At 45.5% G+C, this 23,383-nt stretch overlaps 2 protein-coding genes across 5 annotated transcripts; one reads left to right on the forward strand and one right to left on the reverse strand.

Moving 5' to 3' along the window:
* Nucleotides 1-1,930: 1,930 nt before the first annotated feature.
* On the forward strand, nucleotides 1,931-17,298 carry LOC121345268. 2 transcript variants are annotated; one of them, XM_041421970.1, is made up of 6 exons: nucleotides 1,931-2,270; nucleotides 9,404-9,868; nucleotides 12,416-12,556; nucleotides 12,943-13,008; nucleotides 13,531-13,621; nucleotides 13,965-17,298. In XM_041421970.1, the coding sequence occupies exons 1-6, from the start codon at nucleotides 2,216-2,218 to the stop codon at nucleotides 14,170-14,172; spliced, it is 1,026 nt and encodes a 341-aa protein (XP_041277904.1). In that variant the 5' UTR covers nucleotides 1,931-2,215; the 3' UTR covers nucleotides 14,173-17,298. The 2 variants fall into 2 exon arrangements, with proteins under 2 accessions (XP_041277904.1, XP_041277903.1); XM_041421969.1 differs by having other exon boundaries at nucleotides 1,933-2,270; nucleotides 9,401-9,868.
* On the reverse strand, nucleotides 17,146-22,398 carry NUDT2 (nudix hydrolase 2). 3 transcript variants are annotated; one of them, XM_041421971.1, is made up of 4 exons: nucleotides 21,953-22,363; nucleotides 21,791-21,844; nucleotides 21,097-21,254; nucleotides 17,146-17,708 (listed from the first exon to the last, which is right to left on the reverse strand). In XM_041421971.1, the coding sequence occupies exons 3-4, from the start codon at nucleotides 21,227-21,229 to the stop codon at nucleotides 17,395-17,397; spliced, it is 447 nt and encodes a 148-aa protein (XP_041277905.1). In that variant the 5' UTR covers nucleotides 21,230-21,254; nucleotides 21,791-21,844; nucleotides 21,953-22,363; the 3' UTR covers nucleotides 17,146-17,394. The 3 variants fall into 3 exon arrangements, with proteins under 3 accessions (XP_041277905.1, XP_041277907.1, XP_041277906.1); XM_041421973.1 differs by lacking the exons at nucleotides 21,791-21,844; nucleotides 21,953-22,363 and adding an exon at nucleotides 22,377-22,398; XM_041421972.1 differs by lacking the exon at nucleotides 21,791-21,844.
* Nucleotides 22,399-23,383: the final 985 nt, after the last annotated feature.

The raw sequence follows: 23,383 nt of genomic DNA on the forward strand, positions 1-23,383 counted from the left end.
TACAAGGCTGGGGTGAAAGTGTAACAGGCTGTGCTGTCCCTGAGCACCCCACAGGTTTAGCCCACAGGGCTAGCAAAATCTTTTTCTCCACTTCCTCTGCCAGCTGTTGTGTGCTGGAAAGCAGAGCCTGTCCCCCACCAGACAGGGCTGCAGTTGGTGTGTGGTGAGTGACCCCTGTGTGTGAAGGTGTGGTGGCCAGCACCACACCACAATCTGGAGATGAAGTTTCACTTGATCATTACTTCACTCTGATTAAATTCACCATGAGCTGCAACATGAGAAAAAGCAATGCACCCATCAAACTGACGATGGAGACAAGAACAAGGCTGCTCCATGGGACGTGGGCTGGCAAGGACTAATTGATGTGGAAATTACGTGACCGAGGGTCAGCAATTACAGGACTCTCCTGCTCCACATGGGAGAGGCCACAGCTGGAAAACAGCTTGCTCTCTCCTAGGGACATCCCAGGAAAAGCTGTGAAAACAATTTGAAGAAAGCCTCTGTATGCATGAGGCTATGCCATACCCTAAGAAAGCCAATGTAGAGGGGAAGAACAGGCTCTAAGGTTACAGAGCAATTTTATATGCAAGTACTTTCTTGCACATATAAGAAATCAAAGTGGTGTCTTGAAACCCTAAAAATCTCAGTGCCTAATGTTCAACTGATTCTTTTTTCATCTGTACTGACTGACCACTTTTCTCCAGGGCTTAAATATGGCATTGGTTTCTGGTGTGGGTTCTCCTTAGTCTGGTGCCAAGGAAATGCAGTGAAGAGTGTTTTCCTTTTCAGTCCCAGTCAAGCAGTGGAGAATTTAACATCTGCATTTTTTAAAATTAAATATGCCTGTAATTTACTACAATTTGACCTGTTCCCGTGGGGGAAAACCCCACAGTAATCACAAAGAAACCAGATGGTATTTTTCTTATGGAGAGTTCTACAGTCAGACAAGACCAACCTCACCAGGGCAAGAATTTATCCCAGCCTTCCCCTTTGTTTGGTTGTAGAATATCCTTTACTATACCCACATCTCGTTTGCAGCCAGGTTACCCCTCTGATACTGGGAAAGCTGGGAGCCATCATCCCAGGGCTGCACAAAAAGGGAGCTGCACCATTGCAGGGCCCTGACGTGGGACCATGCCCTTGCATGGGCTCTGCTACTGCACCATATTTATTTGACAGCTTGGCCACTAAAGGAAGCAACTCCCAGCCCTCCAGCTGACTCCTGGTCTCAATGTGAGGTGTGGCATTGGTGCCATTCAGGACTTGACCCCAAAAGTGAAAGTGAGCCCACCATTTTTTAAGTGTTTTTGTGCAAAAGGCTTAATGGTTTATTAAAGTGAGAATGACCTCAGCAAGCATATGAGACAGACAAGAGCTGAGAAGATGCGGCTGAATGGGAACATCTTGCTAGCAAAATTGTAACTCTCACTTGCCCTGCCACTGTTCACCTGTCAGCCTTTGCTGCTTTTCCTTTGGGAGGAATGTGAGGTTTCCTCCCCATGCAGAGCCCAAAGTGATGCATGAAAAGCCAAATTCAACCTGAGCAACCCTCAGGATGATGATCAGGGTAAACCCACAACAGGAGCCTGCTCCCCCGTCCAGGAACTCAACTCCCCCTTCCGTCACTCTCTGGCTCTAGGACAACCACAGCTGGTTTGTGAGGCTTCACCTCTGCCACGAGCTATAATGCTACCTAAAATCCTCTTGGTAGGAATAATTCTCTCTAAAGAGAAAACTGTGACAGCACGGCCAAGTGCAGGGTTTCAGCAGACACATCCCATGCCCCCCCCCCGAGCACTCCTGCTGAACTTTGCTTATTTTGGCGGGCCAGCCCTGCATCCCCCTCCGCTCCCAGCCCTGGCAAAGGCAGCGGGCCAGCCTGCTTAGCATGCGTCTGTCACTGCTGGCAGCAACCACTGCTGCTAAGCAGCCGAGCCCGGCGGCCGCGAGCATCTCGGTCCCGCGTCCCCCCCATCCTGGCTCGTCATATGATTTTTCCTAAGGGACAGCTGCTGAGCGGGACTGTGTCTCCAAGCTGATCCTTTGCTGATAAGCCAGCTGCCAAGCCTCCACTGCTGAGACAAAAGACTTTTTCTCTTCCCAGCAGGGATTTTCTGCTGTGAATGACAGAGAAAGGGGTAAAAGTGAGCTGCCTGGCACTCCTCGTGGGCGAGAGGCTTTGGGGGCTCCTTGCTCCCCGCTGTGCTGGCAGATCATGGAGCTTTTCAGGCTGAGCCTGGGCTGCATTTGCCTCCTTCCCTGGCTTGAGGGTAAGTTTCTCCTCTTTTGGGGTAGCTGTAAAGTGGGAAGAGAACTACCTCCCGGGTTATAACCTGCTTTCCTGCTGAACTGTTGCTTGGGCTGCAAAGCTCAAGAACCCACCAGCTGTAGAACAAGTGCCGACAGGCACATTTCAGGGCAGCATTTAAAATGGGATTAGACACAGGGGTACAGAAGAGTGAGGGACAGGCTGGCAAAGTGCTGGGATGGCTGGGCCAGGGACACCGTGGCATCATGCCCACAGCTTTTATAAAGTGCTTTTAAGCTGCTAAGAGTAGTGGATGAATAAACCTGCTCAGGGAGGGAGGCAGGCACTAAGGGACCTCCTAAGCACTAATGTTCGTCCTGGTCCCAGCTGCTCCTTCCCAGCAGAACTGAGCTCAGAGCACGCTAGCAGCATGGGAGAGGGCAGTGGGAAGTGCAGAAGTATTAGTCCTGCTCCTGTGGTGGTTGGCTGGGAGCGGGATGTGCTGGGAAGCTGCAGAGTCAGCTCACCTCCATAGAGCAAACTTGGTAGCAGCTCATGTTGATATTCAGCTGCTTTCTGGGGTTGCTCCAATCCTGTATCCTGCTCAAGCACAGGAGTATTTCAAACCCAAGCAGCCCTGGTTTTGACATGCGTGGGTAGATGCAAAAAGCAGAAGTCCCTGCTGAGCATCATCCCAGAGATCTGGAGCATTGCTACCCAGGAACAGTTTCCCAGGAGTGGTGCTACCATGGTCTCACCAATCCCATCAGGACACCAGGAGGAATCAATTTTCTTTAAAAATTAGAGAAGTCCCTGAGCTAATAAGCCTTTTTATTTTGCTGCTATAACTGAGATGTCAGGTTGAAAGTGACTCATTGATATAAATCACCGAAGTTCTTCTAGGCTCATTCAGTCCCTGAAGCAGCAAGGAGAACAGCCCTGCAATTTTACAGGTTACATGCTCAGAGCTGTTCAAAATCCCTCAACCAGAGGACTACAACTATTTGGGCTGCCCAGCTGGGATGTTTACTCCTTAAAGATAAACCTCAGGCTGGCACCTCTGACCAGCTACTCTTCACTCCTTGCTGCACAAGTGAGTGTTCCCTGGGATGTTTTGAGAAGTTACCCCTCAATTTGCTCTGCAGCTGGGTAATAGGAGATGTTTGTGCTCCTACAGGTTTGACTTCTGCTCCATCTGCTGCTGTTTTCTGCACATCAAAAGTTGCCAATCAAAGCAAACTGAATCTCTCACTTTGTAAAGCCCCAGACTGAGGCTATGTCCCTGTAGTGGTAAGGGGTGATGGTGCACATGCATCTTTTAAAAGTTAGAGGAGAGTTGGTTAGGACCTGGAGATTATACCATGATGGCATGCAAAGAGAGCAGAACAGCCTTCAGGGTGTTGCTCTTCCTTTACTTCTAAGGTAGGATCTTGTCTGGTGTTAGAATAAAGTGATTTTTTACTGCTGCCATACAATGCAATCCACATGGTTTTGTTTTATTAGTAAAGTATGGAGGATCACAGGGTATTTGATTTCCTTTCTAGTGTAATGCTTTTGGTGCAAACATGACCAGCCACTGCATTTCAGCCAGACCAGTAATAAAAGAATAAAACCATCACTGTTTTGCAGAAAGGAATTCATCTTCTGGCAATGCCCAAAGAAGCTCAAAGCACAGAGCACACACATGTTCATGCTTGGGGCTGAAATCCCCTTGTGGCAGCTTTTCCCCCTGTCCCCTCCTGCCTGGGGCTGCTGAGTTTTGAGGCTGCTGCAGGACAGAGATGCTTGCTCTCAACAGACCTCTGAGGGGTTGGTTTCCTGCTGAAAACTGGAAATCCTGGAATTTCCTAAGCTGGTTTTGACAGTTGCTTCTTTAGAAAGTACCTGCAAGCAGAGAGGAGGCAAAAATTCTTTAGATGTCAGAAAAAAATTCTTCACTGAAAGAGTGATTGGGCAATGGAATGGGCTGCCCAGGAAGGTGGTGGAGTCACCAGCCCTGGAGGTGTTTAAAAATTAAAGACTGGATGTGGCAGTCAGTGCCATGGTTTAGTTGATGAGGAACTGTTAGGTTTGTTCACAGGTTGGACTTGATGATCCCAAAGGCCTTTTCCAACCTAGTTCACTCTGTGATTCTGTAAAAAGTTTTGTTAAAAAGCCAGACCTAATGGTGACCCTGTGAGGTGCAATGGGCAGTGGGAAGTCAGGCACCAGCAGGATCTGTGCCTATTTGTACAGAAAGAAAAATGCTGAAATAAAACTCCATTTAGCACTGAGTCTGACCCCCGTGCACTGGGTGTGAGGCTGTGGTAGCTGTGTTTGGCATCTTGGCCTGATCCCATATCTTGGGAGCCACTCTCCTCCCCCTCAAGACCATGGTAGTGCTGACCCTGATCCCTGATGCCCTGACCTCAAAAGGCAGCCCGAAGCATTTTGCACTGAAGAGGCAGAAAGGCTAAGCTTGTACAATACTTCTGCTCCCCCATCAACTTTTACAGCCTCCAACTATTTTTCACTTGGGGGGTTTCCTGGCTGTGATGCATTTAAATCTTCAGTAGCTACCAGACCTTCTCCCTTGGCTTGTGCAGGTTCTCCCCAGCAGCAACACATAATGCCTGGGTGTAGAACCACTTCCTGCACACTGCAAGCCTTCCCTTGGCACCCCTTGTCCCATCCAGGATCAGTCCTTGACCAGTCAGCCCCTCTCCATCTCCTCCAGACCTCTCTGGATTTTGTAGACACCCATCATATCCCCATCCCAGGGACTGGTTTTAGCCACTTGCATCAGCGTTTTTTCCCCCACTTGCATCACCAACCTCCTCCGCTTCCTGTAATTGATAGATTTTTTTTTCCATGTCAAAACCTTCCTTCTTTTCCTATGGCTGCTTTGCTCCCTTGGAGGCCTTCACTGAGCTACTTGGTAAAAAGTGGACCTTGCAGTAATGTGGAAAGATATGATGCTCTGTTGGTCAACCAAAATCAAGATATTCTTAAGAAAGCAGCAGTGGTTAGGAAAAATATGGGCCAAGCCACCCCAAACAATTTGCAAATGTCTTTGATCAAGACATCACAGGCAATGCTTAGAAACAGCAGAAACTTTCCCAGTCACACTGGGATTACTGGTAACCAAGGCTTTCTCAGTGGCATTACCTTAATTAGGAACGTTGCATGGATTTTGCCCCTAATCCTACATAGAACAGCATGTCCCAAGGGGGCTCACGCTGCAGAAAAGCAGGGGCCTGTATTTGCTTGTTTTTCTATCTTGTAACCAGACACAGTGTCAGTATCATAGGACAAATGAGCTGGCATCAAGAGCCTTGCTAGAAATTGTTTATTTTGTTCCTAAAAATATGAAGAGGCCAAAGTGTTCAAGTATGAGCAGCCCAAAGCAGGCATCTACTTGGACTCTATGGGTAAGGCTGGCATTTTCCAGAGACGCTGAGTCTCATCCTCAGGGAGTACACTGGTTGCTCCAGGTTAAAATTCTCAAAATGTTAGAGCTCATGGCCTTATTTGTCGGACTACTGGGCAGCGGGACGTGGGATGTCATTTTGTCTCCTGAGTAAAGAATCTTGGTGCCTGATGTGTATCTCAAAGTAAACACCCTCCAGGTTTAGCTGTGGCTCTACCCCCTACGGCTGTGTGGGGCAGGAGCGATGCACATGTGACTGCAATGTTTGCTGCCTCTGTGCAGGTAACAAACACGGTGATTGTTTAGAGGGGAACATAAAACATCAGGGACTCCACAGAGAGCAAAACATGTATCTCCTGCTGGGTCAAACAGCAGCACTCTTCAGAGTGTAATGAAAATACCCAAAACTTTCAAATGGAGAGTCATTGCCAAGAAAGGAAAAGAAAATACAGCAAAGATTGTGGCATGCTTAATAATAAAACCTGTAATAAAACATATGAGAAAAAGACCTGGATGAGCAGCCTAGAGAGAGAATACAACAACTGCCAGCAGAAATTTTCAAACATTATCTGAAGCAGGAAGTTGGTGGGGGTCAGGAGGTCAGTAAATAACTGGCACAAATGCAAGAAGGGCAACCAAAAGTAGGGCAGTGTAGAAAGGCTGAATGGATTACTGGCTGTAGTGCTCCCTTCAGACATGGTCAGGGAGATCGTGGCAGTCCCTCTCTGCAGTTTGAAGTGTTATCAAACAGAACTGGCAACAGAGGAAGTTTAAGGAGGGAAGAAGAAGAAAAAAAAAAGATAAATAATCTGTGGCAACAGACCAGCCCTGATGTCTTTTGAGTTATAGGAAACTAAAGATGACATTAAAAAAACTTCTAAGGAGTGTATTAAATTCTTATTTAAGGCAACCTTGACACCAAAGGGCTGCATTACAGCAATAATGCCCCTCTTTAGAGGGATCCTTGCACAGCCTAGGGAGATACAGGTCCTTAGGCTCTGTTTCAGCACTGGGCAAGTCAGTGGAAGAAAAGAAGAGTATTCACAGACAGATAAACATAAGAAAAGTCAATTCAGCTTTTGCAATGGGAATGCTTGACATCCATGATGGTATCAGTAAGAACATAAATGCGCTGAGCAGATCAAGGTCTTGGGCCAGTTTGCAAAAGGCTTTTGATAACAATTTTCCACCAAGGCCCTTAAGAAACTACATTCTCATGGAGTAGGCGACAGATCTAGCCCACAGGCTGGAACAAAGATGTGGAATAAATTTACAACAATCACAGCAGTGATAGTATCAGAAGGTGCTCAGAAAGATCAGAAGGGATGAATAATGGAGTAATTAAGCTTGCTGATGCCACTAAGTAATTAAGAATAATCAAAACTTAAGTTGACTTTGTGAAACTGCAGAAGGAGCTCTGATACTGATGGAGCAACAAAATTACATTTTTCTTTGTACTTCAGAGCTGAAAAATGTAGTTGGCAAAACCATTTTACCCATAAATACCCAGCGATACTCTCTTAGTCCATACAGAGCACTGGAATGGCTGCCCAGAGAGGTTGTGGAATCTCCCTATCTGGAGATCTTCAAACCCCACGTGGATGTGTTCCTGTGTCACTTGCTCCAGGTGATCCTGTGTTGGCTGGATTGGGCTGTATGATCTCCAGTAGTCCCTTCCAACCCCGACAAACCTGTGATTCTGTGATTTTTGGAAGGAGGCACTGGCATCTTGCTGTCTTGAGAGAGATATTTACATGTCTGATTCTTACCCTCTTCCTCTATTAGCAGATGTTAATGGCCCAGCGCTGCAGACAGGATCCTGGGCTCAGCAGATGTTTTATCTGATCCAGCACAGTTATATTCCCTGTTACATTGTAATGCATGTCTCAAATTATGACTTTGGAAATGGGTTTCTCACAGTTAAACTGAAGCAAAGATGTGAGAATCCTGAATTCCACATCCTAGGGAAAAATGGCGAGGGTGGGGTCGGGCTTGGGGGGATTGTATTAATCCATTTCAATTTTCTAAAGTTTACAGGAAATTACTTATGAGTCATTTCTTCTGCCTTTAGAGGCTGGCAGAAACTCAAGTCCAAAACGCATTAAATATCTTACTTCCACCCAGCCCTCAGTAAGGGTTAAAGAGAACAGGACTCACAAGTTGCCCACAGATAGCCCAGAAATTTAATTACCATTTCGACACATTGGCTGGCAGGAATTGTCTGGATTGGTGGCTATCACAGGTGCATGAAGGTCAATATCTCAGCACAGACACATTGATCTGACAATCTCAGAGCTGGTGGAGAAGCACTGTGGTTTCTGACTCCTCTCCTCAGGCATTCAGGCTGAGCAGAAAGCCCTGAGCTCTTTCTTATTTAACAGCCCCAAGGCATTATTAATCTAGCAGAACCCTTGAATTTCCTGAGAGAAAAACATGAGAGCTCCTTTAAACCATTGTTTATACTGTTGTTATTGTGTACCAGCTTCTGTTTATACTGTCACTAATCTTTTCAGGTACTGAGCCAAATACTTGTATTGGCTCAGTATTGTTTTGGTTTTTGTGGTCTTGGTCTTTTTTTTATTTGGGAGGGGAAACTCTGCAGAAATAGTTTAGATAAAAATCAGTGTTCTTGCCTAACATCACTTTTCAGTGTCCTCTTACTCTTTATGCTCAGTACTATATACCAATGGGCTTTTATAATTCTGTCTCCTGGGGAAAAGAGAGGAAAAAAGGTCACTGTAAAAGCTGGGAGTTGCAGCGTGTTGCTACTAAAAGATTTCTCAGAATGTCCAGAAATTTGAAACTTCTATTTCTATCCATCTATCTTAGGCATAAAATATACAGCAGAAAGTTCACCTGCAACAGTGGTGGATGGTTTAGCACTTAACATTTTGCTCAGGATATTCACAGGCCACACCTGATGAAGTTATACTGAAAACAGTGGCAATCCTTCAGCTAATGTGATATCCATCCTAAATCATCTGAGATGTTGGGACCTGTTGCTCTTAAAAGCAACAAGCAATTACAGAAATTGCTTCAAATTGTGTGTTTATTGTGGGACAGCTGCAATGTCTCCCCCTCTTACAAAAGGATTTTCAGAAGTGGTACTTTTGTTCCTAAGGTGCACAGACCAATGTCAAGTGTGCTAAATCCAAGATAATTTCACTACTTACATGAGCTGCCTCAGTCAAGTACTTACACACTTCTGGTGGGATATGGTTTTATCCCTGCACTGCTTTAATACCTCCAGAAGCCACTTAATAGACAGTGTAGCCCAAGGTGGCCTAGTTGGCCCCAGATGAACAGCATGAGGGGGATTTCAACTGCTCTTTTGTAAGAAAGATTTGACCTGGATAGGAGCAAAGCATCCCTCAAACTATCTAATTCATTTGGAGGGAGGGTAGGATGGCTACCTAGTTAAAACAATTGAAGTACTGAATTAAATACATACAGATATATATATATATATAGGCAGATATTTGATGTAATCATTCCATTTGGAAGGATGTTTTTCCTCATTAGTTACATAACTGCTATTTTCCTCTAGCATTGCTCATGGCTATTTGCACGCTCCTTTTTTTTCAAAGAAATGTCATTCCAGGAAATTAGGAAGCTGTGGGAACTATTTATCTGGGCATGCCCATCCAGGAAAGGACTTGTGGGTTACATCTTACCTCCCCCAGGGTATTTACAAAGACATGTGTTAGTGCACAGTACTAAACCCTGCTCTGGTTGTACCGCAGTAGCAGAGGGACGAGGCTTCCTCATAAGGAACACCCGGCTGGAAAAGTGCATCCGAGCCTCCCAGGAGACCAACAGCATCAGCCTGGCCAGCTGCAAGGAGCACTCCCAGCTGCAGCAGTGGAGCTGGGACCCCAACACGGGCACCATCGCCAGCCTGCACACCGGGCGCTGCCTGGCGGCACACAGGATGCGCCAGCACGCTCTGGTCAAGCTGGAGCCCTGTGGAGACTGGGAACGCCAGGCATGGTCCTGCAGCAAGAAGGGACACTTGACTCTGCAGAGCTTGGGCTTCCACCTTGGCACCAAGGAGGGAGGCCACAAGGTCTTTGTCTCGAGGGAGAAGGACAAGTTCAGCAGGTGGAAGACGCTGGCAGATGAAACCATCTGTGCTGCTGCCCGGGCAGCAGCTCAGAGGCCCAGCAAACCAACACAACAAGCTCTAGACACACATGTGTGGATCTATAAAAGTAAGATGGGGTAGATTTAGTGTTGGATAACATCTAACTTTCATGTCATCCAAGCCATCTAACACCAGGCTTGCACATGCCATTCTAACTCGTGTCCACTTCGGCCCCACCCGGACAGACACCAAACGGCTCCAGCTCAACCCCACTACCTGGTACCATAGGTTTCCAGTAGTGGCTGTTCAGTGTTTTCCAGAAGCATGTAAAACCTTACATAATCAGGTCTCCAAAACCCAGCTGCATTTCTGAGGACAGGCAAATATTTTGGTAAAATATTTCTGAATTGGTGCCCACAGCTAAGAATAATGGAAAGTGCTTGAGCCTCCCAAGCACAAAACACACAAGGAAGTCTCCCAAAGTCTGGCACTTTAGACTTTGAAAGAGCTTTTGGTACTTTGGGATGTCTTTTTTGGTAAAACAACTGGAGGCAGCTGAAAACTTCTTTTAAATTTACACATATTATTGAGAAGGAGCTGTATCAGAAATTATTGCTTCAGTTTCTGAAATCAAAGTTCTCTTCTGTGAGATCCCAACAGTGCACCTTTCACTAAAGAAACCTAGCTCTAACCTTCATTCCATGTTCTCATTATCCTCAGTGAACCTTGCTGCTGGTGCCCAGTGTAGCCATAAAGACACTGGTGAACACAGCAAGTAGTGGAAGAGAGCTTAAATGTTGCCCTTCCTTTGCATTAGAAATCCCAGAAGATGACATCAGAAATTATTAAAAATGGGGTTTATATTAACCTTTTATGGCGTTGACCTTTGCTGAAGATAATCCAAACTCTGCTTTCAGAAGTGTTCACTAGCCTTTGTCTTAGACTGGACGCAGAAAGGGCAAAACCCTGGTCTTGTCACAATTTTAGGAGTTTGACCTAAGACTACCAGACACGGTCATTTTAGCAAGATGTGGCTCTGATCATTTGTTGCACACCCAGTGAAGCCCACTGCTGACCACTGACAGTTCATGGTCCAGTTTGTTTCCCACTTTCACTTAAGTCCTTTCTGCAAATAAAGGTGGTTTTCAGTACTTTTCTTGTAAAGTTGTGTGCAGAACTGAGACCTGAAAATCACATTCAATTCCTCCTCTCCTTTCTTCCACTCCAGAGACCCAAAAAGAGCTGGTGTTTGTAATGGTTTTTATGTGTTTGTCCATTCTGTAGGTGATGAAGTTCCCAACATTCCTCAGGGAAAATGATTTCCCTGACAGGAGGCTATTCCTTACCTTAAGGTTGATGGACCCATGAGATTTCGAGCTATGCAGAAATGAGTAAAGAGAAAATGTGATGTATCTGGTTGCCATAAGCAGATGGATTATAAGCATAACCTTTTGACACAGAGACACTGTATCTAAGTTGAAATAAAAAGCATACATCAGCTGCTTTGGCTGCCATGTGTAGAGAAGGTGGCCTTTTCCCCCTCAAGCTTTTTAATTAGCCAACTAGAAGGTCAACATGTAATTATCACAATAGTTACAAGTGTTAGTGTTCGTTTAACATTAAGTTAAATATGGACCATACAAATTAGATACCATAATAGGCTAGTTAAATATAGGCTAGGAAATGCGTGGAACATTTAAGATATGGGAAAAAGGCATGTGAAAAGAGCATTTTCATTCCCCAAGGCAATGCTCCTGGCAGCCCAGGGCTGCCTTGGAGCCAGGATCCCTAAATAAGGCTGTGAGGGTAAACACAGAGCAGCTTTTGAATCAGGCTGTGCCACTTGGTGTCTCACGCAAAGTCAGAATTTTCCTATAAATCCCATGGTTCAGTCTACTGGAGGGAACATCTGACTACTCAGTAACAACATCAATGTCCAATGTATTTGTTCAGGCATTTCTTATATAACTTCCAGCTGATCATCAACAGACAATTTATACTTCGGTGGGTTATCTGCTCAATAAATTACACCTGTGTAGCTGTGGTGTGGGTGCTTATGGCACAGGATGGGAGGGGGTTTGGATAGGCAGCAGGGAGCCCTGAAGTCACAGTTTTCTTGGTCTTGGCATCTGCATGAGAGATGCCAGAGAGGTGAATTGCTGACACCAAACTTCACACAAGCTCCCCTCTAGCAGGAGTTGTTTGCCCACACACCCTACTCCGCAGCAGGACTGGAGGGCTAAGGAAGGTATTGAGCCTTGCAAGAGGTATGGCCTACTTACCACCCTCGAGATCCCATTTTTATATCTGCAGTGTTGTTAATACCTGTGATTCTTCCTTTTGCCTCTTCCTCACACATCATCCTCTAACAGCTGGTGTTGCACTCATATTTTTAAAACCCATGATGACATCTACCACCAGAAAACAACCTCTGCTTTGGTTGTTGATTCCATCTTGAGAGGCTCATTTCACCTTTAAAATCTGTGACAGCTGAAAGCCCCTGATGCACAGGAGGAGGTGATTGCTACTGCACCACATCCTTCTTGCTGTGCAGGACAGAGAACCAAACCAGCAGGGTTTCGTTCCTTCTCCTTGCTGGGCAATGAGCATATCCAGGCTCCTGTACAAAAAGTAAATGATAATCACACAGATCTTTACTTTATTTCCTTCCAAGCTAAAACCATCGATTCATCAAAGATCGATGCTGTGGACAGACAGTCTTCTGTGAGCTCAACTGACCCCCCTCTGGCTGACAAGTTCAACAGCACAGTGTCTCCTGCAAAGACCAAACAGGCACAGCTCCCAGCAAATGAGGGTGAGCAGCACTTTTCTGAATGCATAAGAACATCAGGAAGGAAAGCACTCTGAGGTTACTCAGCTATTTTCAGTGGTGGAAGAGCACCTGAGGATTTCTGAAGAACTTCCATGTGTACCACTGAGTGCTTTCACCCAGCATGCTGAGTTACCCTTGGCAAGCAGTTCAGCGATACAGGCTTAACCTGGAGCCAGGTTAATAGCCACCAACTGTTTTAGTTGCAAAAATGATCTGTGGCTGGGGAACACTAAGTGACAATAAAGTTTCCTTTTCCTTTTTGGGTCCCATACAAAAGGGATTTGTTGTTACAGTGAAGCCTTATGAGGAATCTGGACCCCTGGTCCAACTGAAGCTGCTAATCAGAGTCTTTCTGCTTCTTCCACTAGATCCAACCCACAACCACTCCAAGAAACATGGAAATCGGGGGAAAAACACTGGGGCCAGGCTTGCAGGTAGGTCCAGGGATCAGCCAGAGGAGGAAGGGACCAGCTAGATGAAGGTTCATCAGTGCCCCTCTCCTTCCCATCGTGACAGAGATACATTTCCCTGAGGTACTGCTGAGGATGCTCAATAGGGAATGAGGGCACAAAATTACCTGTCAGAAAGACTCTTTTTAAATCTCCACAGGCCCGTGATAAAAAAAAAAAAATAGTAACAACATGAAAATCAGACAGCTGCTAACACTACTGCTTTCTCCCAGCCCTTCTTATTTTGTATCAGAAAGATGCAGAGTGGAGAAGAATGAGATATTATTTTCTTCATAGCAAGAAAGAAAAACTTTTGTGGCCACTTTCAATAGAAGGATGCTGTGCAGTGCAAAAGCAGCTGTAAGGCTGTAAGATGTCAATCATGTAGATAAAGCACTTTTCCTGTTATCTGGCATTTTTCAGGGACATTACGGGGATTTTTTGTGGCAGTCATGGCTATTGCATAAGAACAGCAAACATGTGATGCTTTCTCTAATACTCTTTCAGGCACGAATTGGAAGACAGCCATGCTGGTCCTCAGCCCCTTGGCATTCATACTGGGATTAATAATACTGACACTCAATGTTCACTACAACAAGTAAGTGAGAGTCACGTTCATTTGCCATGAACAGCATCTTAAAGAAAAACTCCAACATCTCAAAACAAAAGTCTTGGTCTTGGCATCTCTCCCCATTCCACACCTGATGTCGCTGGCTCTCAGCAGATGGGTCTGGTCACCAATGTGTCACCCTTGGGGATTTCTCCTCTCTGCCACCCAGTTTATCCATCCCACTCACTGACCCACCCAAATGCAGCCACTAATGTTGGCTCCTCCTTCCCTACACATCTTGTGCCATCACTGAAGTGACATTACAGTTGCGGATGTGGAGAAGCAACCAAGTGACAGACAGGTGCAGTTACTCTCTTCTCTCTTCTGTTAGGAAGAAGAAAATCCTCTCTGCTCTGAAGAGCTCTCCAGCCAACAGCAGCAGAGTTGATTTACGGGAGCCGACCCCCTTGCGAAGGGGCCCCCAGCCGTACCTCCCACCATCCCGCTCCCCTTCCCTGAGGCGTGGAGAGATCCTCATCGAGTGGAAAGATGGGACTGTCACTCCTCTTTTTGACAACATCAATTACCAAGTGGACTAGCTCCAAAATGACAGAGCTTTTGCTCCATCCGGGTCACTGTTCCCACCAGGAAGACTGCCACCACAGCTGATCTCCCAACCCTTGCTGTTTTGACAGGAAGCAGAGTTTGGGGTTTTTCTCTAAACACTTGAGTACAATCTTCTTGCACAAGACAAGGTTGAAGCAAGCAGAGTAGATTGTTTGGTTTGTATAGACACATGCTGCTTAGCAATTTCAGAGCTGCTTTAACCCATAACAAAACCCCAGGTTTCCCTAAATGAAGCTGGGACTTCTGCCAGCTGCAACTGCCCATTGAACCAAAATTAGAGTTACTGAGCATATGAAAAAGTAAATCTTTGAAGACAAGGCAAAAGGTAAAAAACAAATCCTAATGATCCTTAAATTCTTTTTAAGATAAAACTAGCTGCCAATAGACACAGAAGGCCATCAGTTACATTGTCAGTGTGAGAATGTAATTAACAAGCACTGCCTTCTATAAAATCCCTTCTGGGTATATGCCAAAATATTCATCCCCACTAAGTTGTCAATTAAGTATCAGCAAGTCATTTTTCTAACTTAAAATGTAGCACTCCACTCTCATCTCTGCATCACTGCAAGAGCCCTGCTGAGAGAGTAGGTGTGTCTCTGAACTTCTCCATATTTAGGATCTACTAAACCTTATTATAACACATCCTCTTTTATTATATAGACTGGCAAGAAATGTTGGTCATGCTTGTTGGGGATATTGCATATAGAGCCACTTTATTCCAGCTTCAGTCTCTGATTTCCTATAATCGTATGGAATAGTCAATGAATAGATACATTGCTCCACCAGAGCAGTAATACAGTTGTTTTTTCTTTTAGATAGGAGTAAGACATTGTTTTCAGCCTTTACACTTCTTGTTTGAGCAAAATTACCTGCAACTATCACACTCAATCCTGATCTTTTCTCAGTGAAATCTGCAATGTCTTAGTGCTTTCCTAATATTCATGAATGTATGCTTTCTTTCTCTCTGATTCTGAGATGATGTAATCATGGCTATAAGTCAAGAGTTATGTGGAGAAAGAAACAATAACACCAGGAAATGACAAGTATGAGCTGTGTCAGTGCATTTGTTCAGCAGAGCAAGGGAAACCGTATCCTCACGTCTCTTACTGCAGCAACGCCTTTCACTTGACCTAAATTAAGCTGTTCTGCTGTTTCAGTGTAGCTTGGATTTCTCTTGAGTTTGGTTTTATTTAACCTACAGCAGAAGTAAGGTCTCTCCAGGGAATTAAAAATCTCTGGGGTTTTTTTATTATTTTAAAATCTCTGGTTGTTTGTTTTTGAGGGTTTTAAAATTATTTTTCTTTTTAAATGCTAAAAAGTTTACTGTCATAAGATATTATTATAACCAAAAACTTAACTGGTCTTAAAAAAAAAAAAACCCAACCAAGCCCTATTGGTTTAGGGCATAAATATCATAGAGGTTGGAAATAAATATCTTTGCCAGGCAGATTATTCCATAATTATTTACTGGAGGGTTTCCCAGATGCTCCTTGGGAAAATATTTTACTATTAGACATGGGCTGAGGAAGAACTCTTTCTTCACCAGTGAGCAGCAAGAATCAGAGTTAAATTCTGACTTTCCAACATTTCTACTTTAAATGAAACTCAAAGACTCTGGGATCAAAAAATCTTTAAGAATCATTTTACTCACAAAATTTGTGGGAATGCATTCTGTACATAAATCACTTAAAATGCACACACAGCGCCTGACCCGTTATCTCATTTACACCCCTTGGAATTTTGTCCAAGGAGCACATCACCTTACAGTGCACAGCACCAGCCACCCTCCAAAACCTTGACACGCTTTGGGAACACTACGTGAGCAGTGCCATTAAAAAGGAAATATTGGCTTGGAGCTGAGCTAATGTGTTTTCCAAAGCACCCAGTGCCTGCGTTCATCACTGCTGAATGGGCAGAACCGATGACTTGTTAATGACTCTGTAACTCCAGCCTAATATGCTAATCTTGCTCATAAACAGGAAGGCAGCAACACCATTGTTTACACAGCACTGATTAAATGGTACCTCAAACAATAATGAAAAACCAAGACTGAGGCTGCACAGGCTTTTAACTCTTCTCTCCCAGTCTCACTGGTTGTTACACTCTGCCACCACCTGAGTGAAACACTTCCGAGCAGTGCTCATAATCAAAATAAAGCCTGAGTGTAATGTGGACGAGCACTGAAGTTTTTTATGTGTATACATACAACATATTTATATATAACATCCTCCTTAGACTGCATCCCTTTCTTTGAAAGTATAAATATATGCAATTTTAAATCACTCCACTGGAAGATAAAGCAGTGACAAGCAAGAGACTCCTAATACACTGATACCAACATTAGTAATGTCTGCTGCCCCAAAAGATGAGTGGGTGCAGCCATAGAAGTACTGATAGGATGAAACAGACACAAGATTGCACATAAGCTTGGACATCCTGGGCAGAAAGTGGATTAAATACCCTTTCCCAACCCCCTGGAAAATCTATGGCCAAGGGGTCTGTTAAAGATCAAAAAACTAACAGAAAGAGCCAAAAGAGCTTCAATTTACCACTTAAATACCACACCTCAACCATTTACTAAGACTGTCTGGATGGAAAATGTTCTTGCAACAGTACATTATGGATGTACATAAATTCATGATACAAAAAGAAAGACCTGAAATGATCTGACAAGTTATCATTGCATTATCACTGGAAGAGTTGGGAATAGAACTACTGCTTCCTCATTTGAAATTCAAGGTATGACTTCTGCAGTAAGCGTTTCATTATTAAAAATCCCCATATGCTCATTTTCTCAACTCTAGCTTTACATCAGCAAGTCAAGATGTATCAAGTGTTTGATTTTTCAAAAAGACTTGTGGTTGTTCAGCACTTCAAGGAAGAAAAAGAAAGCAGGGGGGAAAAGAAAAAGAAAAGGAGACAGAGACAGAGGAAGTCTTTTGTTAGCTCTGGGCTTCAATTCAGACGTCTCTGGCATATGGTTCAATCAGACTACACTTTTTGTGCTAGCTAGGAGAGACAAAAGCACAATCTCTTTAAAAGCTCCATGTATCCTCACTGAATTTCTACAGATTAAAAAAAAAAAAAAAAAAAAAAAAGAAATCTACATTTCTGCAGCCATATAATTCTCCTCCAGTTTAAAACATAAAAAGCACACCTGTCTCAAGAAATCCCCTTATACTTCACAAAACCACTTATTCTCTGGAGCAGAGAAACTGATGCACTTCTTTCAGCATTGCTTGCATGTCCTCGTATTCTGCAAATTTGCAAGCATCCTCCAGCTTCAGCCACTGGAAAGCCTGGTGCTCCTCCGACAGCTTGATTTCTGTGTTGCAGTCCTTCATTTCTGCCAGCCAGTACACGACGGTCTTGGGCTTGCCATGGACAGGGTAGTGCAGCTCTTTCCTGTAGCCCTCGATGAGGGTGAGCTGGCTGGCCTGCAGACCAGCCTCCTCCTGTGTTTCCCGGAAGGCTGTCTGCAGGTCATCCTCCCCAGGGTCCACGTGGCCTGCCAAGAGGGTGGAAAAGTGAATCTCTGGGAAGGAAACTCCCGTTTTGCTTTAATCAGGAAACACTGGGAGGCAGAAATGAGAGTACATGGTAGCTGACACAGGATGAAATGGAAACTGGAGAAGACAGACTGCTTTTCTACATCTTATGTCTTGATTTATCTTTGTCTTGTGGCTTTTAGGATCACTGTTTATCCCTCACCTCCTGAAACTTCCATTACCCTCTCAGCATCAGACATCTTTTCTTCTCACTCCTCCTCTCCACTTTTCGAGTACTCTACACCCACAAAGTTCCACCTTAGATTATACTGAGGACTGAGTCCCTCATTTTTCTTTCATCCAGTTAGAGCAGACACAGGTCATCTGAGAGTCTTAATCCTCTCTCAACCATGTCCTCTAATATAAGCTTAAGGCTCAATTCTGCAAAACTCTTAGTTGTGCCAACAGCCCAGAAACAACAGGACCAGGCACAGACATGTACCATTTAAAAGGTGCATTTCATTTAGGCAGCCAGGGATTTTTTCTCTTCCATACTCCCCTCTAAAACAAGCAACAAGTCTAAAAGCCAGTCCTTTCACCAGCTGGGTAGTTCTTCTAGGACACACCATTTATTTTATGCTGCTCAGAACGAGAGGTGCCACTACAAACAAAGGATAAATATAACACATCCCCAGCCGTTTGTACTTTTGTTGAGAAATGTCAGATTTGGTTTTCTCATGAAAGCTCCGGACCAGAATATAAATAGAACAAGCCAAGCAATAACTCAAAAAAGTAACATAGCAGGAGCTGGGACATTTTGGGAGGTAAAAAAAGTTTAAGCTCTATTTTGTCCCTGGTATCTCTCTATTTTCTATGTAGCTGGCTCCAAATAGCTATAACTTCATCACAGAGATTAATTGTTTCTGAGGTCTCAGATACCCAAAGAGCCCTTTTAGTACCACAAAAAGTTTGTTTTGCCTTTGCAACAGGTCCAACTCACCTCCCTGTCTGTGAATCAAAAGTGTGAACACCTCTTACAACATGACATTACCTCAAACATAAAATACCCTTTTCTTTCAAGCAGCCACTGTGCAGAAAACACCATCTGATGTTGATACCTGTTGATGCCTGTTGATAACCTCAGGTCTAAGCTCAGTAAGTTGCTATGTTTGTGCAGTACAGTCTACCTGCAGAGCAGAAAAAGGACTGCAGGCAGCACCTCACACATCACAGCTTTCAGATCCTCCCACCTGTTCCCACTGATGCAGTTCTAATAGATTGAGAGGGAAAATAAACCCTACATCCCCTTCCTATCAGCCTCAGCTAGAGCAAAGTCACAGTTCAAGGGGCAGAGATAGGGCTGATGAGGTTCATGTGAGGGGATCCAAGCAAGCCCAGTTTAATCCCATAAGAGTTGCAGCAGTTTAGAGAACTTTTAAAATAACAAGTTACAGGTATAGTTGTAAACTGCCTTTTGTGTGTGCTTTGAGAGACAACTACAACTTCTCCTTCTGGCTCCTGCCCCATGGAATCTATGTCAACATCACACACATGTCACCACACTGCACATCCCAGGGTCACCCTGGAAGACCACTCCTGTCACAGATACTGTAAAATGGAATAGCTTCTCTTCATTAAATTCTCCCAAATCAACACCAAGCTTCTATTACAGGCCAACATCAGATTGTGGTCTTTGATCTCTAAAATCTGAAGCAGTGTGTTGAGGGAGGTGATTCTCCTCCTCTGCTCTGGTGTGACCCCACCTGCAATGCTGCATCAATCTCCAGAGTCCTCAGCAAGGGAAGGACATTCACCTGCTGGACTGAATTCAGAGGAAGCCATGAATATAGTCAGGGAGTGGAGCACCTCTGCTTTGGAGACAGGATGAGAGAGTTGGGGCTGTTCAGTCTGCAGACGAGAAGGCTCTGGGGGGACCTTAGAGCCCCTTCTGGTGCCTAAAGGGTGGTGGTTTGTAAGAAAATTGGGGACAGACTTTTGAGAAGGGCTCCTGCTTTTCATCTAGGAGAGGGCAGACTAAGACTACAGACAAGAAAGACTTGCTTTTACTGCGAGGGTGGTGAAATACTGGCACAAGTCTCCCAGAGAAGCAGTGAGTGCCCCATCCCTGGAAACATCCAGGTTGGACAGGACTCCGAGCAGCCTGCTCTAGTTGAGGATGTTCCTGCCCACTGGTGGGGGCTTGGACTACACAACCTCTAAGAGTCCCTCCCAACCTACACTATTCCATGACTCTAGGTGTGTGAGATGTATGCTTGAGACAATTAGCTCCCTACCAAAATGGCTATAAATAATTTAAATCACTTTGTCCAGAATTACTGTGTTCCCAGGGATCCTTTGACAAGGGTTTCTTCTCACAACAATCAATCATGTCCCAGCAGATGTTTTTTAGCTTTCCACTAGGCTGGAAACTCAACTCCCTTAGGCTCTTGGTGGAATAGATAAAGGGGGAGGTTTGGAAAGTTTTGTTCTTTCCCTCAATAGAAGAGCCTAGCTGACACTGTTAAAATATTTTTTTTCCCCTCCAATTTGCAAGTTCTTGTTTATAAACTGCTGCACCATGCTTTGAAAGTGACACATTTTACAAAATAAGAAGCAAAAACTATCAGGAAAAAAATCTCAGGTGGTAAAAAACAGCATGCAAGAAGATCTACAGGGAACCTGAAGTACTTTCTGTGCTGCACTTTTCCTGGTACCAGGGCTGTGACTGTGTATTACTAAACAGTGGCTCTGCCACATGCCTTTACAGAGGAGGTGCTACTCTGTCCTGGGACACAGGGCTTGTTTTCTGCTCTGAGGCCTCACTGATGACCAAGAACAACTGGTAAGGTTAATTCTCCTATCTGTCCCTCTCATCCCTATTGCATTAGGCTAGTGATCTTCATCAATGCATCTGCATCTCCTAAGAAGGGTGCATTCAAGTGTTCTATTACAGATTCCAGTTTGCCTTCCTGCAGACTGTGACAACAGTCCTGCAGCCTCTGATCACAGAGTCCTGCAGCCTCTGATCAAACAATCCTGCACTGGCAGCATTGCAGGTGCTTGGCAAAGGATCAGACCCAAGACAAGAAGGCACAACACCCCCTCATTACCTCACTCCAGTGGTGTGCACATCTTGCCAGAAGCATCAGATACCTGAGGAGCTCAGCTGGGTGACAGCCCTTGCCCCAGCCCAGATCAGTTGTGCCCAACATTTTGTACAGCCACAACCTGCAGAGGATTTCAGCCTCAAAACTGCCCCCTCAGCTGTGTCAGGAGCACCACCAGACAAACAGCACAGCCAGCAGCTAGTCTCAGGGGGTAACTGCCCCTCTAAACTGACCTCAGCCAAAATCCTCTCTGCAGCCTGACACCAATGACCTCCAGGAGTGTTACCAGCAGAAAAATCACCTTTGGGCGGGGTCCAGTGGTGGGTCCCGTAGGATGTCTGAAGCAGGAGGTACTCGATGCTGTCAGTGACCTTAGAGGCTGGTGCTGGCTGCAGCCTCCTGTAGATGATCAAGCCACAAGCTCTCACAGCCATTCCCCTCTGCCACCTGCACCAGGAGCTGTGGAACAGCACAAAACATGGGGCTCGAACACACCAGCTGTATTTAGCCAGCAAACAGATGGCTCAGCACAGTAAAAAAGCTGCCCACCCCTCTGAAGTTACTACAGAATTAAATTGTATATTATTAGCTACCTTTGAATTGTAAGAACAATTTCCTTTGTTATCAAGAAGCATGAAAAATGACCTGCATGTCATGTCTTTGCTGTTGATAAATTACAAACCATATTGCAGGGAGGGGAAAAAAAATTACAAAGCAAAAGGAAAGCCACAGATTAACACTCTGAAACTTTTCCAGTGCAAAGGCCCTGTGCAGAGGTAATACCTCACCATTACTAGAACTGGCATATGGAAATAATTGCTCTGGACATTTGCCTGGAGCACAGGACTTCTCAGGATATCGGGGCAAAGCTGAGAATGAATGACAAAGGACAGGCTCTCTGCTGTCTCACCTAGACATAAGGCTGTCATACAAAACTAAAAGTTTCTTAGCACGCGTGTTAAGCACTGATTTGTTGTAAACAATAAGGAACACACCTCTTCAGTGATAAATATTGTCAGCAATAAGCTACGCAGCCAGCATGAACAGTCCTACAGAGAAAAAGAAGCAATGGAGATGAGTAAGCCATGCTACGATTCCCAGCTCCGGGCAAAGCCTTGCATTCTGACAGAGACGCATAGTTCAGTAAATAACTTTACAGAACACCGTATTTTCCTGGGGCGCCAAGAGCGGCACCGTGACACCTCCAGCTTCCAGCACGGGGAACCAGAGCACGGAGCCGCCAGCCGCGCCCCTGGACGACGGGCAGCGCTTTTGCCCAACCACTTCCTTCAGCTCCTGCCTATCTCCTTTAGCTCCGCCACAACAAGGACAACAGCCCCGCTGCGGCCCCTCAGCCCCGCGGCCAGCCCGGGGCACCAGCACCACCTCCCGAGCGCGCCTGGAAGGAGAAGGACAAATCCCAGCGGGGCCCCGCCGCCTGGCGGCACGCGGCCCGCCGCCCTGCCCTCTCCTCGCCGCCCGCAGACGGTCACTCCCGTGCCCAGGGATGGGGAGACCGGGATCCCCAGGGATGGGGACACCGGGACCGCCACAGCGGCCTCCATGAACCCCCGCCCTCACCTCTGCTTCCGGGTCCGGCAGTGGGCGGGACCCGGCGCATGATTGGCGTCGGCATTAACCAATTGCAGCGGCAGCGCCTAGGCCGGTAGCCACTCCCTTCTCGTCCCGCCCTCCAGCCTTCCCTCAGGCCCCGCCCCCATGCCCGAGAAGGCCTCGGATTGGCCTCTCGCGGCCGGGAAGTGCCCTGCCCGCCCCTCTCCCCACTCTCTATTGGCTGGCTGTGCGCACGAGGCTGCGCGCGGGCGTTTGAAGCGGGAAAAGCGTTGTTGCCATGGAGACGCGGCTTAATGGCCGCCGCCGAGCGGCGCCGCGGCCGGTGAGTGAGGGGGGACCCCAGCCCTGAGGGGACGGGGACTGCTGGGTCGGGAAGGGCTCTAGGGACATCGCCCTGGCCGGCCCCACCGGGCTCTACACGGGGAAAAGTCGTGGTGGGACAGCTCCGGGAAGGATGAGACATGTCCCCCCTTCAGACACGCGGTGCAAGTCCGGACGCGTGGCGGTTTGTTTAGCTACATTTTTGTAGTTATAAAATATTTTTCAATTATGTGTCTTTTATATTTTACAGATAGCACACAATTTGTATTACATGTAAAATATGTAAGTGCAATTAAAAATACATATTTATATACATTATGTAAAATATATAAAATACTTAATTATTATTTAAAATATATTTTAATATCTTTTATATAATACCTACGAAATATATTTTTTATGTTTGTATGTTTTTAAACTTAAGTAAAACTTTGAAATTATTAAAGAAACCCTGAGGGACATTTGGGAGACCCTGCTGGGAGGATGAGCTCAGGCAGGATTTTCAAATAATTGGCACTTTGCCGTGACTCGTGGGTTATTTTCTCGGCACATGGTTGAATACTGGACACTTCCAATATTCAGTATCCCAATATTGGACACTTCCCCTTCTCCATGCAGCTGTTCCTGGCAGCTGTTGGGATCAGCTGCAGGATGGAGCCTCTTCTGCTGAGATCACCAGGCTATAATTAGTA

Source organism: Onychostruthus taczanowskii, unplaced genomic scaffold (assembly GCF_017590055.1).
Source record: "Onychostruthus taczanowskii isolate IOZ18803 unplaced genomic scaffold, ASM1759005v1 scaffold70, whole genome shotgun sequence".
Classification (NCBI taxonomy): domain Eukaryota; kingdom Metazoa; phylum Chordata; class Aves; order Passeriformes; family Passeridae; genus Onychostruthus; species Onychostruthus taczanowskii.

What these genes read in the sequence shown, in the direction of transcription:
- LOC121345268 (XM_041421969.1), top strand. Translation starts at nt 2,216, where the DNA reads ATGGAGCTTTTCAGGCTGAGCCTGGGCTGCATTTGCCTCCTTCCCTGG. An exon ending in CCTCCTTCCCTGGCTTGAGG is followed by an intron (nt 2,271 to 9,400) that starts GTAAGTTTCTCC and finishes GTTGTACCGCAG; the next exon opens with TAGCAGAGGGACGAGGCTTC. An exon ending in ACAGCTCCCAGCAAATGAGG is followed by an intron (nt 12,557 to 12,942) that starts GTGAGCAGCACT and finishes TTCTTCCACTAG; the next exon opens with ATCCAACCCACAACCACTCC.
- NUDT2 (XM_041421973.1), bottom strand. Translation starts at nt 21,229, where the DNA reads ATGGCTGTGAGAGCTTGTGGCTTGATCATCTACAGGAGGCTGCAGCCA. An exon ending in CCACTGGACCCCGCCCAAAG is followed by an intron (nt 17,709 to 21,096) that starts GTGATTTTTCTG and finishes CCCTCTTGGCAG; the next exon opens with GCCACGTGGACCCTGGGGAG.